The 22,197-nt window shown below is 40.1% G+C and overlaps 1 protein-coding gene across 3 annotated transcripts in view; it reads left to right on the top strand.

The window, feature by feature from the left end:
- SNX1 (sorting nexin 1) overlaps positions 1–22,197 on the top strand; it is a 42,405-nt gene that overhangs the window by 8,566 nt on the left and 11,642 nt on the right. For all 3 annotated transcript variants that reach the window (XM_043555200.1, XM_043555199.1, XM_043555198.1), the window contains exons 2-8: positions 6,582–6,690; positions 12,332–12,459; positions 13,008–13,074; positions 18,264–18,307; positions 20,263–20,404; positions 21,101–21,179; positions 21,626–21,701. In XM_043555200.1, the coding sequence (XP_043411135.1) occupies positions 6,582–6,690; positions 12,332–12,459; positions 13,008–13,074; positions 18,264–18,307; positions 20,263–20,404; positions 21,101–21,179; positions 21,626–21,701 (645 nt within the window). The remainder of the gene's footprint in view (positions 1–6,581; positions 6,691–12,331; positions 12,460–13,007; positions 13,075–18,263; positions 18,308–20,262; positions 20,405–21,100; positions 21,180–21,625; positions 21,702–22,197) is intronic.

The raw sequence follows: 22,197 nt of genomic DNA, 5'->3' as shown, positions 1-22,197 counted from the left end.
GAAGGTGCATACTCAACCAACTGAGCCACCCACGTGCCCCACCATTTTAATTTGTAAATAGAGATGAGCGTAAATGATATTTTGAGAACTTTAATAACTGTAGTGTCAAATAAAATTATCTGATTTCTATTAGTTATAGTCTCAAGTATTGCTATTACTATTATGGTTTGTTGCCTATCTTTGTAATTGAAGATAATGCTCAATTTCAGGTAGAGGTTAGTGAAAAGGAAATTGTAATTTTATCCCCATCTAAGTTCACAGATATCTCATGAATTCCCCTACTTTAACTCCTTCAACTGTAAAGGGGGTAATATTGTGGTATCATTTGGGTTAATCAAATATTTAATCAGCTTGTAAAGTAAGATGTACTCTATTCCCAAATCCAATGGACAGTAAATTCCATTCTCCCAAGTACAGAAGCTTTTACAGCATCTGTGCCATTTTTGAAACATGTGGAAGTGGGTATGGTAAGTAAAATAATTGCTGCCTCCCTAAGATGTCCACATCCTAATCCCAGAAGCTGTGAATGCATTAGGTTACAGAGCAAAGGGTGATTAAGGTTAAAGATGGAATTAAGGTTGCTAGTCAGCTGACCGTTAAGTAGGGAAATTAGTCTGGGTTATCTGAGTGAGCCCAGTGTAATGACAAGGATCCTTTAAAATGAAAGTGTCAGAAATTGACTATGGAAAAAGAGTACCTACAGAAGAGAGGTACAGAGAGATGCAACCATTGTTGGCTTTGAAGTTGGAGGAAGTAGGCCATCAGTGAAGAAATGTGGGTAGCTTTTAGAATCTAGAAAGATCAAGGCCACAGATTCACCCCCTAGAATCTCCACAAAGGAATACAGCCATGGTAACACCTTGATTTTAGCCCAGTGAAACCTATATTAACTTGTACAAAACTGTAAGTTAATAAATTTGCATTGTTTAAACTGTTAAATTTGTGTTGCAGTAGGGATAGAAAGTGAATGTGCCGTGCCACTTAGCTTGTTTTTCTATGGATGTAGAGGTGGTAAATGGATCAGTATTTCATGCCAAGGTCTTCAGGGGTGACTTTTAAAGACTTCATGATTGCCCTGTTATGTGGGTGTAACTTCTGGGCATGGGTTTTTCCTTATCTTCCTTGCCTTGTTACATTAGTATGATCACATGATTCTGTAGCTCTACCTTGCCTTACTAAATTATTAATTTTTTTTTTTTGCCAGAAAATCAGTACTGTAGTTCTCCAGAAGCACAGTTACCTTAGCTTTTAATTTAGATTCGACCTCTAAATGCATTTGAGGGTTTTAACAGTGCTACCCTTTTGGGGTCTCTTGAATAATGCAAGGCTTCTGCATGGAGCAAAGAGCAGTTGAGCAATATAAGGAAGAATCACAACTGGTTAACTTAAAGGGAAGTTACCCAGAATCACAGTAGTACCTTTCAGGACTGAATGACTATGTCAACTGTGGGGGACAGCAAACCCAGGTCTGTCCTTCCCTGAGCTGAGAACATTGTGGCCTGCCCTCATGGTTTGAGGATGGTAATTGGTGAGGAATACCTGTTTGCTCTTAGCACAAGTGCTCTCACTGCAGATCTTTCTAGTGCCTCTGTGAGAGTTAGATTAGGCTGTCTGTGTGTCTTGTAATTATAAACAGAAGTACTTGAACTTTTAAACAGGAGTATCACTGGAATGACCCGATAGAATTAACAGCCTAAAGGAGGCAGCAGGTGTTGGATAGCCTAGCCTAGGATTCTGTCACTAAAGGAAGAATGCCTCCTTTATTTCAGAAAAAGGAGAAGGTTGGGGGGATGGGGAGGTAGGCAAGGCTGTTGTCTTACTTTACTAACTATATCACAACCATACTGTTTTCATCACAGAAAATAGTTGTATCTATTGCCTAGAAATTTAACCCCCTTCAAAAAGATGAAGTGGCGCCTGGGAGTCTCAGTTGGCTAAGCGTCCGACTTCGGCCCAGGTCATGAACTTGCAGTTTGTGAGTTCAAGCTCTGCGTGGGGTTCTGTGCTGATAGCTCAGAGCCTGGACCCTGCTTCGGATTCTGTGTCTCATTCTCTCTCTGTTCCTCCCCAACTCGCACTCCGTCTCTCTCTCAAAAATAAAGATTAAAAAAAAAAAATGGAATGTTTTGTGATTTACTGACAAGAGGTTTTTAAAATATGAATTATAAAGCAAAGCTTATTTTTAGTATTCATTTTGCAGCTCAGCATAATCAGTGTGCCTCTCGCCTCCCTCAAAATGAGTCCTTTCTGAAATTATAACTCTTGATTCAAAATTAGCTTTTTTTTTTTTAATTTATTTATTTATTGAGAGGGAGGAAGAGGGAGAGAATCCCAAGCAGGCTCCACGCTGTTAGTGCAGAGCCTGATGCAGCGTTTAAGCCCACAAACTGTGAGATCATGACCTGAGCTGAAATCAAGTCAGACCCTTAACCAACTGAGCCACCTAGGCACCCCCAAAATTAGCTTCTTAATGTAAATTATACCTTAATAATACTGATTAAAGATTAGACTTTTGGGGTGCCTGGGTGGCTTAGTTGGTTGAGCATCCAACTTTTGCTCAGGTCATGATCTTGCCCTACATTGGGCTCTGTGCAGACAGCTCAGAACCTGGAAACTGCTTTGGATTCTCTATCTCCCTTCCTCTCTGCCCCTCGTCCGTTCACATTCTCTCTCTCTCTCTCTCTGTCTCTCTCTCTCTCTCTCTCTCTCTCTCAAAAATAATAAAAACTTTTTAAAAATTTATTGAAAAAAATATTAGACTTTTAACCTTGGGCATAACATATGAAATGTGTTATTATGCCCAGGTGAGTATTTATTTTGATGACAAGCTGTTATTACAGACCCTAGTCTCATGGAAGACTTGTTTTCTGTTAACAATTCTTTGTGAATGTGGGATATTATGTCCATTTCTTATCCTTAAAAATAGGTCTCAACTTTTACTGAATCTGATTTTAAGTACAATTTGAGAATATTATGCCTCAAAGGCCACCTGGGTACTGGTACTCCCCAGCCTAAAGAAATAAGCTTAGTTTGTCCAATGCCAATCCAGATCATTCAACTGAAATAAATTTGGTAAAGCCAAAAATAAAACAGATACAAAAAGAGACAAACTTGTGTGCTATATGATATACCCGAGAGAGGGTTATGTAAGAAACTTAAATAAACTTAACGGATACTTATGTAAGAAAAGTGTACATCTGACTAATGTTGACTTAGCATAGAAAAATGGGCAAAGAACATCAAGACAACAAGTAGAGGGGTTCAAATGGCCAGTAAACACATGGAAACAAGGGTTTTCACCAGAGAGCACCTGGGTGGATCAGTCTTAAGCATATGACTTCAGCTCAGGTCATGAGCATCTGGTTTGTGGGTTCAAGCCCTGCATCGGGCTCTGTGCTGACAGAGCCTGGAGTCTGCTTCTGATTCTGTGTCTCCCTGTCTCTCTGTCCCTCCCGCACTCACGCTCTCTTCCAAAATAAACATTAAAAAAAAATTTTTTTAAATAATTTTCACCAGTCAGCCTGGCAAACAGTTTTTAAAAGAGAAAGAATTTGGAGCACCTGCCTGGCTCAGTCTGTAGAACATGTGATTCTTGATCTTGGGGTTGTAAATTAAAGTGGCATGTTGGGTGTAGAGATTACTTAAAAATAAAATCTTGAAGAAAAATAGAGAGTGCTAAATGTTGCTGGGGGTATGACACACGTTGTAAGGGGAGGGAATATAAATTGGTGGTCTTTGTGGAAGGCAGGTTAGCAGAGCCTTTGAAAATGTTATGTTCAATAATTCTACCTAAGAATCTGTTCCAAGGATGGGCACCTGGATGGCTCGTTGGTTGAGTGTCCAACTTCAGCTCAGGTAATGAACTCATGGCTGTGTGTTCAAGCCCACACTGACAGCAAAGACCCCACTTGCGATCCATTGTCCCTCTCTCTCTGCACCTCCCCTGCTCATGCTCACTCTCTCTCAAAAATAAACATTAAAAACAATATATCTCAAAGAAATAATCAAATGTGGACTTATGTATAGGGATGAGTATCCTAGCATTATTTGTGATGATAAAAACCTGTAAACTGTAAGTGTCCCTCCTTAGGGAGATGACTATGTTGTGATATACCCATACAATAGAGAGTTAAATCACTAAAAGTGCGATTTTTGTTCAACTCTTGATGACGTGAAAAAATGCTCAAATCGTGTGGGGCGGGGGTGGGGGGTAGAATACAAAGCTTTACACACATAGAAGATTAATTTTATAAAAGAACTGCAGAGGAAAGAATAGGGTAGCAAATACAGTAATCAGTCTATCTTCAGCTTTCTTTGAACTCAACCGGAAGTAGTTTGGTTTGGGGGATGGAATCCCAGAGTATATCTGAGGAGTTTTCTATTCTCACAGGTAGTTGTTACCTAGCATACCTAGCATACTTGGAGCACATGTCTTTGTTTTTAACACATGTCACATGTCTTTGTTTTTAGCTCATGTCACAGTTCTAGTCAAGTGACTTATGGTTTGGGCTTAAAAGGGGATCTGGGGGAGGAAGAGAGGCAGGCAGCCATGCTCTGGTTGTCTTTGGAATGTTCTGGGTCTGTCTTTTTTGATTATTATAAGGAAAGGCAGGCTGGTGTTCTAACATTGCTTCAGAAACTGTTCTTAGTGTTTAAACTTCCGACTGTAGATGAATCAGAAATGGAGAGCTTGTTTTATTCATCTCCATATCACAAGAATGTGTTAATCTAGGTGTTGTTTTTTTTTTTTAAATGGCTAAATTCTAACCTGTGCCTTTCCTGTTGCTTCAGTCTCCCTGGTAAACTAGTAAATTACATTTGGATACATATATGTATATATTATGTATGTATATGTATATATATACATATGTGTGTATATACATATATATGTGTATATGCAGGCACACACACACACACACCCTTCATGTGCCACAAGCTTTAATCTCTCCTAGATCTCCATTTGGAGATGACTGGTATCTGTGAGAATTGAATTAAAAGAAATCAGATGGCTGTGGCGCCTGGGTGGCTCAGTCCGTTAAGCGACTGACTTTGGCTCAAGTCATGATCTCACAGTTCATGAGTTCGAGCCCCGCGTAGGGCTCTGTGCTGACAGCTCAGAGCCTGGAGCCTGCTCCGGATTCTGTGTCTCCCTCTCTCTCTGCCCCTCCCCCGCTTGCACTCTGTTTCTCTCTCTCTCTCTCTGGGAAATAAATAAACATTAAAAAAAAAAAATCAGATGGCTTTTTGTGAGATCCCCATACTGTACAAGAGCACTAGAGTATGTATAGAAAGGAAATACGTATGTAGGAAAGTAGTTGGCAAAGTATGAGGCAAAAGGGAACCGTGGATTTTGCTTTGCCCTATTATCTGTTGTCTTTGTCTCTGCAATAATTTTTTTTTTGTTTTAAGCACCTAGAAAACAGGATCACTGTCTTTGAGTTGGTATAACATTTAAGCATATGCAACTAAGTATTCATTAAACTTTTATTAGCATAGAAAAGTTCCAGTAGGAGCATTGTTTGTTAACATAAATGTACATATTGGTAGCAGTTTTTTGCCCGAGGGTGGCTCCAGTATTGAGACTGAGATGTTTGCATGGCAAATTCAGAGTACCCAATAGATCTGTCATTTTACATTTTCTGTTGGGTCAGAAAAGGCCTGTTTCTGAGGAACAAACTCCCTCAGATTTGTTAAGGAAATGTTTCATAAAAGATTCCTTAAATCAGGTCTTTTAACTGATTTGGCCTTGGGGTCTGACTTCAAAACGCTGCAATACCACACCATGGCTTTTGAAGCCAGATTCCCAGCGTTCTGTTCATGTTCTGCACAATCCAGCTTTGTTCGCTCTGGTACCGGTCTGGGGCCCCACCCAACCCTTGTTTGCGGGTGATCACTGAGCTTTTGATAAAGGCCATCAACTGACTGTATTTTTACCATGTGCCCAGGAGGCTAAGTGTGTCTGGTTTTTATTCTGCTAGCCTGGCATGGGTGTGGTTGAAAATTGTGTCTGTGTAATTTAGGGATAAAATTATCTTTTTATCAGATAAGTTGTATTTATGAACAGCATTAGATATAAAATGTCATACCTTCCTTTGTCTGTCATGGGGTCAGGATTATCTACCCAACTGGGTTTCTGTGAACAGTTTAGTCACGGCCACACCATAAGGTAGGATCAGAGCTTTAATTCTGCACTCCAATGTGGTTTACTGGTCACTAGAATGTGCCCCATCAGCATTTGAAAGAATAAAGGTCATCAAGTGAGAAGGAGAAATGCATTTGGATAGGTTCTTTTGAAAATTATCTTGTGTACACATACCCATGTCAGTATCATATGCTTTGGAATAGGGCATTTCAGCAAGGTTATGGTGTTAGAAATTAACCCTGAAATCTGTGAGTTTATTTTAGCTCTGTGATTGGGCAGTACTTACATCACTAATGATGATTTGCTGCTTATTGAACTGACTGAATCGTGGGCCCGTCTTCCCTAAACACCTGGGGGTGCAATTGAGGGATGCATTAAGTCACTTTTTAGGTTTGTTTTTAATGGTACTGTTTTATTCAGAGTGTCTCTTCATTTTCAGAGTAAGCCCCAGTCTCCAAAGAGAGTTGCTTCCCTTCCCATCAACAATGGCTCCAAAGAAAATGGGATCCATGAGGAACAAGACCAAGAACCACAGGATCTCTTTGCAGGCAAGTATGGACTCATAACTTACACTAGAAGTCTTCTAAGTTGCTGAGTTAATAGGCAAGATGTATATTGGAAACATAACTCCACATAAGGATATGGTTATGGAGGATTCCAAATCATGTAGAATATAGTCCCTGCTATCAAGATTCTGACAGGTTTAGGGAGTAAGACATAAACATACAGATCGAGTTAGACAAGCTACTAAACAGTATAAATGTGGCAAGAATGCTAGAAATACTGTCTCAGATCTTTGAGATCAGACTAAAGTAGTAGCTTTAGACTTTTAAGACCAAGACTCATAGTAAGAATTACATTTTGTGTCATAATCCAAAATATATACATATTTATATAAAACTGAAACAAAGTTTTATTAAGTGACTTGCTTTTACAATACAATCTGAAATTTTCTATTGTTTCTCCTTTTTTTTTTTAACTGCTATTTACAACCCGTTGAGTTGATTTCATAGTTCACCAAAGAGCCACAGCCTGCAGTTTGAAAAACATTAGTATGGTGTGGGGTTTCTTAACCTTGGCACTAGTAACATTTTGGGCCTAATAATTATTTGTTGAGAGGGCCTCCCTGTTTTCAGCAGGGGGTGATTTTGCCCCCCAAAAGACACTTGGCAATGGTGAGAGCCATTTTTGGTTGTCACAGCTGGTAGTGCTATTAGTATCTGGTGGATAGAGGATGTAAATGCTGCTAAAAACCTTGTAATACACAAGACAAGCCCTCACAAAAAAATTATTTAGCTCAAAATGTCAGTAGTGCCCACACTGAGAAACTCTGGCTAAGAGTGACTTTGGAAGACTTCCTGGAAGAAGCAGAATTTATGTAGGAGAAAAAGGGGAAACAGTATTAACGGTTGGGCAGGTAAGTTTGAAAGCCAGTCAATAAACTTGAACCAGAGCAGGGAGTTCTTAGAGAAGCCCTGGAAGAAAAGGCTTGAAATGTAGTTTGGGAGGCTTTTAGACATCAGTAATAATTACAGTTTGAATTTTCATCCTACTGTCAACTAAGAGCCACTGGCCATTTTGAATAAAGAAAGTGATATCAGGAGCTCCTGGGTGGCTCAGTAGGTTAAGTATCTGACTCTTGATTTGGGCTTTGGTCTTCATCTCCTGGTTCATGGGTTCAAGCCACATGTCAGGCTCGGTGCTGACAGTGCAGAACCTGATTGGGATTTTCTCTCTTTGCTCCTCCCCTGCTTGCACATGCACTTTCTCTCTAAATAAATACATAAATAAATTTTAAGAAAAAATAGAGTGATATGGGTAAAGTAATGTTTGGAGAAGACTAATCTAGTGGAATTACTATATAAAATGGATTGCAGTAGAGAAAAACTAGATACTTCAGAAGGCAGTTACAGATTTGCTTAAGAATGAAATGGCAGGGCACCTGGGTGGTTCAATCGTTAAGCATCTGACTTCGGCTTAGGTTATGATTTCATGATTAGTGAGTTCGAGTCCCACATCAGGTGATTTCAAGCCCCACTTCTGGTAAGCCCTGCTTCATTCTGTCTTTCTGCCCCTCGCTCACTTGCACCCTCTCTCTCTCAAAAAAGAAAAGAAGAAGGAGAAGAAAGAAAGAAAGAAAGAAAGAAAGAAAGAAAGAAAGAGAATGATATGGCAATCACCAAAAATAAGAGGATATAAATGGGAAGGGAAAGGTGAAAACTTTTCAAAAGAGAAATCATCAAAATTTGGTTGTTGTTGTTGTTAGTGATTGGATGTAATGGACATCCAAAAATGGGAATTGAAGATGGAGTCAAAGGTTTCAAATCCAAGGATTAAGAAGAAAATGAGCATTTTGAGAACTACATTCTGAAAGAAGAAACTGGCTTTGAGGGAAAAGTGAGTTCGGGTTTGAGATATTTTAAATTTGAAATGCAAAGGAAAATGCCCAGGAGGTGATTTGAATTGTGGTACTCTACCTGGGGAGAGAGGGAGGAACGGAACACACAGGAGTTGTTTTCCTAGAGTGAGCAACTCAGAGAAGAGTGGTGAGCAAAGGAAGACATGGGAGGGCAGAGGATAACATCTTGGGAAGGTCCTCTCATTAGAACTCTGGTAGGAAATTTAAAAGACGTGAAAGTGGGGTGCCTGGGTGGTTCAGTCGGTTAAGCGTTGTACTTTGGCTCGGGTCATGATCTCGCAGTTAGTGAATTTGAGCCCCGCATTGGGCTCTGTGCTGACAGCTTGGAGACTGGAGCCTTCTTCGGATTCTGTGTCAGTCTCTCTCTCTCTGCCTTTCCCCCGCTTGCACTCTTGTCTCTCTCTCCCTCAAAATAAATAAACATTTAAAAAAATTGTTTTTAAAGACGTGAAAGAGAAGTTAGAATGACTTTAATCATTTATTAGAAGATTTTCCAATTCCTTTTATCTCTGAAACTTAAAAGTGCACACTGGTCATTCTGGTAGTAATTGTTTTGGATAAAGTTACTGGAGGAGAAATGCAATTATCTAATAAATTATCTTTAGTTATATGGCAGGTTAAAAAGGGTTTTTTTCTCAGGGCGCCTGGGTGGCTCAGTAGGTTGAGTGTCCGACTTAGGCTCAGGTCATGATCTCGCAGTTCGTGAGTTCAAGCCCCCCGTCAGGCTCCGTGTTGAGGGCTCTATGCTGACAGTTTGGAGCCTGGAGCCTGCTTCGGATTCTGTGTCTCCCTCTCTCTCTGCCCCTTCCCACTCATCTTGTCTCTCCCTGTCTCTCAAAAATGAATAAACATTAAAAAAATTTAAAAAAAAGGGGGGGTTCTCTCTGGGTCCTTAACATTCATATTATCTTTCCTTATAAGAAGACTTGAAATCTTAGTGTGACTGAGTTACCCCTATGGCTGGATTTTATGTACATGAACATGTAGGCAATCTTTATCACGGACATATTTATGAGTAATGAAGATTCTGATTTACTTTGATCCCCTACTGTTTTCATAAGCAGCCAGTACCTGCCTCACTACTAAGAAAGGAACATGAAAGGAATACCTGTAATGAGGCATTTAATTTAGGACTTGAGTAGCTTCTCAGGTGTCTTAGATATGGAATGTGGAGATTTAAATGTTCTGAGTTTATTTTCCACATGATTAGTTCAGTGACAATCTGAGTCTCTGTGATGGAGCACAAAGGCTTTTCCATTACTCTTGTCAAGAGTGCAGAGAAAACCCCTTTAAAATTTTTAATTTTTATTTTTTTATTTTAGTGAGAGAGAGAAAGAAGCAGGGAGAAGGTGGGGGGGGGGGTGGGGAGAGAGAGAGAGAGAGAGAGAGAGAGGGAGAGAATCTCAAGCAGGCTCCACACTCAGTGAGGAACCCAACACAGGGCTCAATCTCATGATCCTGGGATCATGACCTGAGCTGAAATCAAGTGAGATGCTCAGCCAACTGAGCTACCCAGGCACCCTGAAAAAACAAACAAACAAACAAAAAAACCCACTTTCTAACATAAGATTAGGCATCTTTGTCACATGAATATCAGTTAAAGATACATAGCTCTTCAAAAGGCTTTCAGTAGCACTTAATAAGTGAAAGGTTTAAAATAAGAAGTACCTCCAGGGTGCCTGGATGGCTCAGTCAGTTAAGCATCTAACTTCCTGCTCAGGTCATGATGTTGCAGTTTGTGGGTTTGAGCCCTGCATCAGGCTCCACGCTGACTGTGCAGAGCCTGCTTGGTAGTGTCTCTCTCTCTCTATCTCTTTTTCTCTCTCTCTCTCTACTCATCTTCGATTTGCATGTGCACATTCTCTCAAAAAAGTGCCTCCTGTTTCATTTCCAAACACATTTGTTAACTTAATTATTTACTTGGGGCCTACATGGTGTAACTTTAACATACTTCAGTTGGTTGCTTGCTCCAAAGAGCCCTACCACCCTGAGACGTTTATCATGTGTACTTTTTTTTGTTTTGTACACCCACACCAGGGTCAGATTACATAGCCACCTTCTTTTCCTGTAGCTACCAGGTTCCAACAGTGTGACATCCATGTTTGTAGGCATGATTCATATTTAATGATTAGAACATTGATCTAGGACTTAGTTATACCTTATAGACCCCCATCTCTGGTTTCATTTTAGCTCCAAGGAAAGTCTAGAAAAGAAAAACAAATAGCTTTCTTTGAATTTTCTAAGAGTAAAATTGAATGCCTACTGATCAGGCTAAACCCAAGTAGTTATTTATGTTTTTCTTTATTAAAAAGGAAAAAAATCTTAGCTGTTTAGGTTTTGAACTTCTAGTTCTATGGCTCCAAGTTGAAAGTGCATTCTTTTTATTAGTCAAAAAAAATTTAATGTCTAAAAATGGTACATAATGCTCTTTTAAAATCCCCTTTCTAGAACACTTACGGAATGAGTTGTTGTGCTCAACTGAGATTTTCCCAGATAGACAAAAGCAATTTTAAGCACTATTTTTTTAACGGTTTTTATTAGAAAGATTTTCAGATGTTACAACATCTTTTTATCCCCCTTGGATAGCGTGTGTTAAACATAATCTTTGCAAGATGATCTAAAAGTATAATTGTAAATTTTTTAATGTTTATTTTTGAGAGCGAGACAGAGTGTGAGCAGGGAGGGGGCAGAGAGAGAGGGAGACACAGAATCTGAAGCAGGCTCCAGGCTCTGAGCTGTCAGCACAGAACCCGAGGAGGAGCTTGAACCCACGAACTTCTGAGATCATGACCTGAACCGAAGTCGGACGCTTAACCGACTGAGCCACCCAGGTGCCCCTGTAAACAATTCTTAAACTGTGCTAAACATTAAAAAAAAAGGGGGGGAGGGGACACCTGGGTGGCTCAGTCGGTTAAGCGTCCGACTTCGGTTCAGGTCATGATTTCACACTTCGTGGGTTCGAGCCCCGCTTCGGGCTCTGTGCTGACGGCTCAGAGCCTGGAGCCTGTTTCAGATTCTGTGTCTCCCTCTCTCCCTGCCCCTCCCCTGTTCACGCTCTGTCTCTGTCTCAAGAATAAATAAACATTATAAAACAAAAAAAACAAAAAAAAACCCAAAAACTGTGCTAAAACAACATTGCCAATCTCAGGTGTGACGAATAGTGTCTTTTCCCAAGTGTTACGGGTGTTTGTATTTTGGGTCTGTTTTTTCTAGCTTAACGGTTTTCCTGATTTCCTTTGATGTCATTTTTTTGCTGTCAGTACATCTAACTCTAGCTGAACTCACTCCTCTTTTACAAATAGTTATAACAGGAATAAATAGAGTTTATATAGGGTTTTAAGGGAATATTCCTAATAGTAAATTGGTAATAGTAAAGTAAATAGTAAAGTAAAATAGTAAAGTAAATTCCTAATTAGTAAAGTAAAATCTGACTTTGGCTATGTAGTCTTTTTGCTTAATACCTGATTCTTGCCTAAATTTTATGTAGGAGAGGATAGCTAAGCAGTTGTATTTGGAAATGGGAGAGATTGTTCTGCCAAACTAGTGCCAAAAGAGCACTTCTCTTACCATACTCCCCTTTTATCTATGTAAAAACTTCTTCCCTTGTTCTGTTCACCTAGGTCAAATTTCTCTACTCTCACTCTTTTAGTTTGAAAACGTGTAAGTATTGTGAGTGGTTGCTGTTGTTTTTTGTCTTAGCCTATAGAACTGAAGTTTAGCCATCAGAGACCCATTATGGATCTGCATTGTAAAATATCAACTATTTTTAGATGCCACAGTGGAGCTCTCCCTGGACAGTACACAAAATAATCAGAAGAAGGTGCCAGCCAAAACGCTGATTTCTCTTCCTCCACAGGAAGCCACAAATTCTTCTAAGCCCCAGACAAGCTATGAGGAGGTGAGACTTTGTGCTATTGGTCTTGTTTCTTTTGGATATTTAGGACTGTGTTGCCAGTCTAAAGTTCAGTTGACTATGAACCTTGAAAAAATATTTATGACTCTTGAAGAAGACTTTTATGGTTAATGGACAGCCAAAATCCAATAAAGAACTCTTTCCTGGTCAGAGTATCTATTACCCAGAGGATAACACAGAGGCTTTCAGTGAACACTAATGATACTTAATGTCTGAAGCTCCCATATTCAAGAGTATAGTCTTTCCTCATTCTCTTTTTAGCCCAACAAACACAAGTCTTCCAAAATCTAGTAATTATTTATTATGATCACAATAAGGTTTTAGGTGAATAGATGTAACAAAGTCCTTTGAGCAATCTTCACCTTAAAATTGTGGAGGTTGATTCATTGGAATTATTGGAAATGGACAGAACTTAACACTGATGTGTAGAAGGATATAAATTAATGTTGTTAAATTGAAACAAGGTAAGTACAGGGCAAAATTAACAGCCTTTTTTGTGTATTAACTCTCATGGTTTGTCTTCTCTTTAAAAGCTAGAGGAAGAAGAACAGGAAGACCAATTTGATTTGACAGTTGGTATAACTGATCCTGAGAAGATAGGTAAGTGTACTTGAACATCCTTCTGATGTTAGGATGTGGCCAAGGAAAACATGGCTAGCCAGTTTCTACATGGTTACCTCTAGAGCTGAATTAGCAAATGTGAAGTGCTTCATCATTCTCTCTCCTGTAAGATTATTCCCCTTGCTATGCTTCTAAGGCTAGAAATAGTAGTTACCTAGTACTTTATTAGGCTTTTTTTTTTTTTTTTTTTTTTTGCTTTTGGGAAAAAAAAATCAGAGACTTTAAATACTATTAGAATTCTTTCTTAAAGATTTTATTTTTAAGTAATCTCTACACCCACCATGGGGCGTGAACCTACAACCCCAAAATCAAGAGTTGCATGCTCCACTGACTGAGCCAGCCAGGTGCCCCAGAATCCTTTCTTAAAAACCCAAACATTGTGTGACACCTGAGCTTAGTCAATTGAGCATCCGACTTTGGCTCGGGTCATGATCTCACAGTTTCAGAGTTTGAGCCCCTCTTTGGATCCTCTGTCCCCCTCTTTCTGCCCCTCCCCTACTTGCACTCTCTGTCTCTCAAAAATAAACATTTAAAAAAAAAAAACCAACCAAAAATTCCTTTTCCCACAGAGTTGATAAGACCATTTTACTTTTCTTTGAAATCATAAATTATATTTAAGCATCCTAAAACATGTTCTAAAATTTGAGGGTACTAAATTTGTTTTTCTCCTAAAAAGTTTGGAATTCTTGTTACATATTATTTATCATGCATTCTTGATAGCCTAAAGAAGTACCTGAGTCTGTATCTCTCTTTGATAGGTAATGACTAAAGGACCTGGTTGAATTTTGGTCAAGTTCGGGGGAAGTTGGGTTTTCAAAAAGCACAATACATAATTTTGGCCAGAACTTGGGTTTTCTGGATGGCCTTCCCATGTCACAAATTTGTGAAAGCTATTATCGAGCAGAGAGCAACAGGCCTCAACTTTCCTTGTTCTAGGTACAGTCCCTGAGAAAAGAGGCTTTACAGAACCTTTCCTCCTAAACATGGGTGCTGTTTATATGGTCAGGAGGAAAATGTAATTTCCAACCCTTTGTTCTGAACTAGAAACAGGAAATTAAAAAAATTTTTTTTAACATTTATGCAATTTTGAGAGACAGAGACCAGGTGCAAGTGGAGGAGGGGCAGAGAGAGAAGGAGACACAGAATCTGAAGCAGGCTCCAGGCTCTGAGCTGTCAGCACAGAGCCTGACATGGGTCTCAAACCCACGAACCGTGAGATGATGACTTGAGCTGAAGTCGGATGCTTAACCAACTGAGCCAACCAGGCACCCCTAGAAACAGGAATTTATAAACTGTAATTAGACTTTATGCCAAAATGGTTTGTTGAGTTTGACTTTTCCTAGATTGTTGCACTGGTAAGATGTTTATGAGCATGTTATACAGTTTCCCCATCCAGTAGTAGAGGAAACTGAGAACTACTAGGTGAAATGCAGCTTTCCTGTCAGGTCACAGTATGGTCCGTGGTAGAGCCTGGGCCAGTACTTTGGATTACATGTGCGGGGTTATTTTTTGCCTCTCCAATATTTATAAGTATTTTGTAACACATTGATTTTAAGTTAGTTAAACTTTACCTGCTTTATTTTTTTTTAATTTTTTTTTTAACGTTTTATTTATTTTTGAGACAGGGAGAGACAGAGCATGAACAGGGGAGGGTCAGAGAGAGGGAGACACAGAATCTGAAACAGGCTCCAGGCTCTGAGCTGTCAGCACAGAGCCCGACGCGGGCCTCGAACTCACAGACTGCGAGATCATGACCTGAGCTGAAGTCGGCCGCTTAACCAACTGAGCCACCCAGGCGCCCCAAACTTTACCTGCTTTAAATCCTTAGTAGAATAAGAATAATTGAATAATACTAATTGTTTTAATATTTAAAAGTCATAATGTTTTAGGGACGCCTGGGTAGCTCAGTTGGTTAAGTGTCCGACTTCAGCTCAAGTCACGATATCACAGTTCGTGAGTTTGAGCCCCCATGTCGGGATCTGTTCTGACAGCTCAGAACCTGGAGCCTGCTTCGGATTCTGTGTTTCCCTCTCTCTGCCCCTCCCCTGCTCATACTCTGTCTCTCTCTCTCTCTCTGTCTCTCAAAAATAAATAAACATTCAAAAATAAATAAAAGTCATGATGTTTTGAAAAAATAATTAAATAAAAGTCATGAAGTTTAATAGACGAGAGGAGGGAGGGGGTATATTAGTTTCCTACGGCTTCTGTAACAAAGTACTACAAATAGAGTGCTTAAAACAACAGTAATATATTTGCTCACAATTCTGAAATCATGGTATCAGCAAGGCCATCCTCCCTCTGAAGGCACTAGGGAAGGTTTTCTGTGTCTCTCCTCTAGCTTCTGGGAGCCTCAGGCATTCCTTGGCTTGTAGCTGCATTGCCCCAATTTCTGCCTTCATTGTCACATGACATTCTACCTGGGCGTCTTCACATTGTCTTCCCTCTATATATGTCTATCTCTGTGTCCACATTTCTCTTTATAAGGACAGAAGTCATATTGAATTAGGGCCCACTACTACTGACCTCATTTTTACTTGATTGCTTCTTTAAGACCCTGTTTCCAAATAAGGTCACACTCTGAGATGCTGGCGGTTAGGACTTTCAACATATCTTTTTAGGAGTACAGAATTCATTCCATAACAGTAATTTAAACATCCTGTGGATCAGATTTATTTAAACACAGATCCCTTTGGTGATAAGCTTTCATTCCCTTTATCATAGTCTAAATTCTTAGTCACGTTGATGCCAAGAAACCAGCTGCTTAGAGCATGTTCATATTCAGGACCTGATCTTGGGGCACCCTATCTGGCTCAGTTATTGGAGCATGTGACTCTTGATGTCAGGGTTGTAAGTTTGAGCCCCATGTTGCATGTAGAGATTACATTAACAAAAAACAAAAAAACCTGATTTTTACAACCACACCTTCTATTTGTGTGGGCTGTTTATTCAACATGTGCTTCTCCTTCCCACATCTAAATAATTAGAAACCGGGTGCCTGGCTGGCTCAGTTGGTAGAGCATGCTACTCTTGATCTCAGGGTCATGAGTTAAAGCCCCACACTGAGATTACTTAAAACCTTGGGGCACCTGGGTGGCTCAGTCGGTTGGGCATCTGACTCTTGATTTTGGCTCAGGTCATGATTTCACAGTTAATAAGATGGAGTCCCATGGTTTGAGTGCAGCCTATTTAGGATTTTGTCTCTCCCTCTCTCTCTGCCCCTCCCCTGCGCATGTGTTCTCATTCTCTGTCTCTCTCTCTGTCTCTCTCTCTCTCTCTCCCTCTCTCCCTCTCTCTCTTTCTCTCTCTCTCAAATAAACATTTTGAAAAGTGAAAACAAAAAATAAAACCAAACAAATAAATAAATAGGATCCCACTTCTACCAGGATGTGCTTTTTAGAGCCATGGTAATTTGCATATGCCATCTCCAACTCTCTGAAATTATTTAGGAAGTTAATGTAAATTTAAAACTGCTGTATTACTAGCCCATTTCCATATTTTATGAACTCTGTGTGTACATGCAGGTATGTTTTCCCTCACTCATTGCCTCAGTAAAAGCAGCTGATAGGCTGGCAAACTGATGATCTTGCTTTGCTGTTAGGTGTTACGTATGTTTGCACTTAGGCTTCCTTTTTTGCAGGCACTAAATTACGGGATTGACCACTTGGAAATTTGACTATGACCTCTGAATGAAATTTTGAATACTTTTTCTATAAAGTAAATTTAGATTTTTTTCCTTTTAACAGTGGTAAATGTTCTTGGTAGTGTTAGGTGATGTAGTGGTTAGAAGAGAACTAACAGGGGGCGCCTGGGTGGCGCAGTCGGTTAAGCGTCCGACTTCGGCCAGGTCACGATCTCGCGGTCCGTGAGTTCGAGCCCCGCGTCAGGCTCTGGGCTGATGGCTCAGAGCCTGGAGCCTGTTTCCGATTCTGTGTCTCCCTCTCTCTCTGCCCCTCCCCCGTTCATGCTCTGTCTCTCTCTGTCCCAAAAATAAATAAACGTTGAAAAAAAAATTTTTTTAATAAAAAAAAAAAAAAAGGAGAACTAACAGTGGTAATTGATACGCAGTAATTTCTAAGGGTTAGTGTATGATTTCTGTTTCACGTACACCCTTTTGGTAGTATTAGAAAGGTAGAGAAGATAAGCCCTTCCTTCCTGTATAATCCCCAACTTCTCTATGTACTTTTTAAAAACAGGCATTCCTAGCCGTCTCTTTGAAACCAGGTTGCCTGCTGTATGTGCCCTGCCGATCCAGTACTGCACCTTCTTCCCCTGGGCCCTCTCCCAGGACCAGTTCAGAATCATAAGCACCTAGTAATTGTTGACCTAGGTTTTTCTGTTTGGTGTGAGGAAGAATTGAGTGGGGGAAGAACGGAACAAAACCAACCCAAAACACCACATTCTAGCCCTGGAGCTTTGTCAGAGTCCACTGTATGTCTTTTCACTGCTCAGGGAGTCAATGGTGCCTTTATGTCCCTAAGTGGTCTAGGTCAGAACACTACCACAGAGAAAAACAGTTGCTTGAATCCTAAATTATTTAACAGTCAAAGGCTTTTTCAGAAAAATAATTCCTCCAGGAAAGAGATTTGTGTGACATCAGGCAGCCGAAGCGTCTTCCTGCCAGGCCCTTTGCTCTGGATGAACATGCTAGATGAGAGAGGTCAGTGTCCCCCAGCACCAATGGAGGGGTCCGTGACAGTATTTCTGAAAGAGCAAACCGAGCCCAGAGCTAGCTTAGGGTAGAACTGCTTGTTTCCTTTTACATCAGTTGCTTCCTTCTCCTCCTGCTTTATACAGCAAGAGAATTGTTTGATTTTAGACAGATGTGTATAACCAGCCCAAATATTGGCATGGTAACAACCGATGGATTGTCAGTATCCAGTGCTGCTTTGTGAAGGGTATAAATGGAGCCTGGCCTTGGAACAGGGGGCTGACTCTCTTGTTTAACTCAACCTGGGACCCCGCCAGCATCCGTGGGGGCATGATATGTGCCGCAAAGACCTTAAGGCAAAGTAGGAGACTGTAGGATAGTTTATAAAGCTTGGAGATGAAACAAGTGTCTCTTCTTATACAGGGTCCCTGTGGTTTATGATTCCTGGTTAGATATTAGCAAGATCAGCACTGCTTTAGTTTGCAGAATACTCCTCTCACGCTTTCTTGTTTTCCCACAGGGGATGGTATGAATGCCTATGTAGCCTACAAAGTTACAACACAGGTGAGTCCAAGCGACCCAGCTGGTAACCAACTTAATAGACTTGGGTGTTTATACCAAGAAGGTCATCATTCAGATTATTTCTGGGTATTTCCTTAGTTTCTTTGCCAACATCCTCCTTCAAGTTTACTCAAGATGGAGCAAGCCTGCATCCCTTTGGTAATCTCATCTGAGCCTTTCCACTTTTCTTCCAGAGAGCTAACACTTCAGTGTGAAACTTTGTAAGTTTTATTAAGACATGTGGTATCTCTGACATTTTTCCCGTCCTTTGTAGGAACTTTGTGGCTTAGAACTAGTTTGGTGGATTGCCCCAAACTATGTCATCTGTTTAAAAATTGTCAGTTCTTATGAGGTTTCCTGTGTGGAACTTCTTTTAATACTTTCCCTGCCCTTTTACCCCTCAGGTCTGGTCTTCCTTTTTTATATAACATTAATGCATACAAAACTTACACAATGTTGTATGCAGGTTATGAAGCATAAAAAATGAAGCCCCGAACCTACCACCAGTCTTAAGATGAGTACCATTGAATCTGCCTGCGTGTTTCTCCCTGTCATATCCCCTGCCTCACACCTTAAGGACAACCACTCTCCTGAGTTGTCTCTCATTTCCTTTATAAAAATTGTTCACATATGTATCTCTAAACAATATGCTGTTTTGCTTTGTCCTTAAGTTTCATAAAAACGGCATCATGCTGAAAATCGCGCTTTCTTTACTAGCATTGTTTCTCAGACCCATCCATGTTGTGTGTAGCTGTAGTTAGTCCATTGTGTGATTATAGCATAATATATTTATCTGTTTTCCTGTTGTGAATATTTGGCATGTTTCCAGTTTCTGTAATTATGAACCACGACCTTTCTTGCACATGTCTCTTAGTGCACACGTAGAAGAGTTTCTCTAGAGTGTATAAAAACAGGAGGAGTCCCCCAGGGTACTAGATAGAGCAGATGTTGAGGAAAGGAATATAAACTTTTGTTTTTGTTTCTGTTTTTTTTTAATACAAACTTTTAAAAAAGTCTTTGTACCAATTTATACTCCCACTGGCATGTGTGTAAAAGTTCCCATTGATATACTCCCCTGCTAACAACTGGCAAGGACAGCCTCCTTAGATTTTGCCTACCTGGTGAGTATTAAATGATCTGTCATTATGATATAGGCCTCGTCTTTTTTGCTAGAAGTTTCCTTTATATTGTCTTACTACTACTTGTTGGCCTGCCCCCTGTGAGTTCTAGATCCTGTGACACTTTAGAGTTTAAAGTGTCTACAGTGTAGATATTTCACCTGATCCTCCCCCCTCTAGTCTGTCTTTTGTTTCCAGTGGCAAATACCCTTAATAAGGCAGTGCAAGATGAATGGGTTGTAGGTGACCATAGATTTCCTCTTTAAACTAGACTTCAACCTCTGTTTTCTTTTATTTATTTATTTTATTTTTTTATTTTTTTTAGCGTTTATTTATTTTTGAGACAGAGACAGAGCATGAACAGGGGAGGGTCAGAGAGAGAGGGAGACACAGAATCCGAAACAGGCTCCAGGCTCTGAGCTGTCAGCACAGAGCCCGACGCGGGGCTCAAACTCACGGACCGTGAGATCATGACCTGAGCTGAAGTCGGACGCTTAGCCGACTGAGCCACCCAGGCGCCCCCCTCTGTTTCCTTTTAGAACAAGTGTTCTCAACCTGGAAGGAGAACTGGATTTGAATTTAATTAGTTGCCTTTGTAATGCTATACATTTTGTTTTATGCATTTAATATTCTTATCCTGAGAAGGGCTCTGTAGACTTCCTGACAGAGGAGACTGTAGTTCAGAAGGTTTAAGAATCTCAGCCTTGGAGAAAGTTATTTGCCAGGTGGCTAAAGGACAGGGATCTGGGAAGTAAACTCCTTTCACATCAACCAGATGACTTTACAGATACTCATCTTCTATTTGAAATGATATCGCCTTGTGTTTTTTCTGTCCCCAAGACGAGCCTACCAATGTTCAGGAGTAAACAGTTTGCGGTGAAAAGAAGATTTAGTGACTTTCTGGGTCTTTACGAGAAGCTTTCGGAGAAACATTCTCAGAATGGCTTTATTGTCCCTCCTCCACCCGAGAAAAGCCTAATAGGTAAGCATGTGGTCTTTAATTCTGCCTGGATTTTTTCCTTTGTGTTCTTTCTGCAATATACTTTCTACTTAGTATATGAGAATACTTCTCTTAACTGTGGAATCTTATGGTTAGGAAAGAAATATTTCCAATGTTTTCCTGTAAATCACATGAGGCCTAGAGAAATAGCATGTTTTGACATGTACTCTTCCCTTGGGTGCAGTAGGAGGCTATGCTTTGAGCTTTCACAGCTCTGTGTGTGTGTGTGTGTGTGCGTGTGTGCGTGCACGTGTGGTGTTTGAGTTTGTATTGGTATCAGGAGTCTTAAATGATTCCTAATTCCTCCAGATTGAAATGTACTAAATTGGATGGAGGTTTGGGGGAGCTGAGGAACCTTCCCATTGCCATCAGTTGATGTTTGTTCATCTAGACTTAGAGTCCTGTGGCCCTTTTAGAAAACATATAATATTCTGCAAGTCCCAGAGTTGAGAACCTTCAGCACTTTGAGACTAGTTCAAAAAATGATTCTCATGTAAAGAATCTTTTGTTCTGTCTCCTCGCAACGTAGGGGTGTAGAAGTGGCCTCTGGTTGTTTTAGTAATGCTGTTCTCATTGCCTTTCCTTTTGTGGGCTTTCTCACAGGTGTTTGTTTGTTTTGTTTTGTTTTTTAATTCATGATGATTTACAGTTATTTTTACTTTTTAAATTCCATTCCAGGAATGACAAAAGTAAAAGTTGGGAAGGAAGATTCCTCTTCTGCAGAATTTCTTGAAAAACGGAGGGCCGCTCTAGAAAGGTAAATGCCATACATCCATTTTCCTGAGTAACATAAGAACAAGTGAAAAGCTGAAACAGACTTAATTATGAAACATTCACTTGAGTTAGTAGAGATGAGACTTGACTGAATTAAAGATTCACACCTCTCTTAGCTCTCTAACCTTTCCTTGGTCTCTGACCTTCCCACCTTAGGAACAGACCATCTTCTTTTCTTTCCTCACCCTAAGTGAGCAGACAATGATATTCTCTCTTGCAGTCAGATATAATTGGCTCTGAGGTCTCCTTCCGAGCAGTTACTTTTCTTCTCTCTTTGGAAATGTGAAGAACATGAATTTGTGCTTATTAGCAGAGTCATACTTAAGTGCCTTATCTGAGCACATTTTAAAGTAATGAAAGACATACGCTTGACACCCAAAACCTTGTGAGGCCAGGTTGACTAACCAGATAACTGCTTATACCCTGTAGGTACCTTCAGAGGATTGTGAATCATCCTACCATGTTACAGGATCCTGATGTCAGGGAGTTCTTAGAAAAAGAAGAGGTTAGTATTGTACAAACTGAATGTCATAATTTATACCTGCCTCTAGTGAAATGAAACTAGTTCATTCAATATGCATTTAACCTAGTATAAGACTGTGTCTTAATTTGTAAGCCCTCAAGAATGACAGGTAGTTTTCAGCCTTTGAAATAAAAGAAGTTCTGCCTGTAGTCAAAAGCAACGGGTTTTATTTTATTTTATTTTATTTTATTTTATTTTATTATATTTTATTTTTAATTTTTTTAATGTTTATTTATTTTTGAGAGAGAGAGACAGAGTGCAAGCAGGAGAAGGGCAGAAAGAGAGGGAGGCACAGAATCCGAAGCAGGCGCCAGGCTCTGAGCTGTCAGCACAGAGCCTGACGTGGGGCTCAAATTCACGAACTGTGAGATCATGACCTGAGCCGAAGTTGATCACTTAACTGACAGCCACCTAGGCACTCTAAAAGCAACTGGTTCCAGGGGCGCCTGGGTGGCGCAGTCGGTTAAGCGTCCGACTT

This window comes from Prionailurus bengalensis, chromosome B3 (assembly GCF_016509475.1).
Source record: "Prionailurus bengalensis isolate Pbe53 chromosome B3, Fcat_Pben_1.1_paternal_pri, whole genome shotgun sequence".
Classification (NCBI taxonomy): Eukaryota; Metazoa; Chordata; class Mammalia; order Carnivora; family Felidae; genus Prionailurus; species Prionailurus bengalensis.
This window is presented reverse-complemented; position numbering and strand designations above follow the sequence as displayed.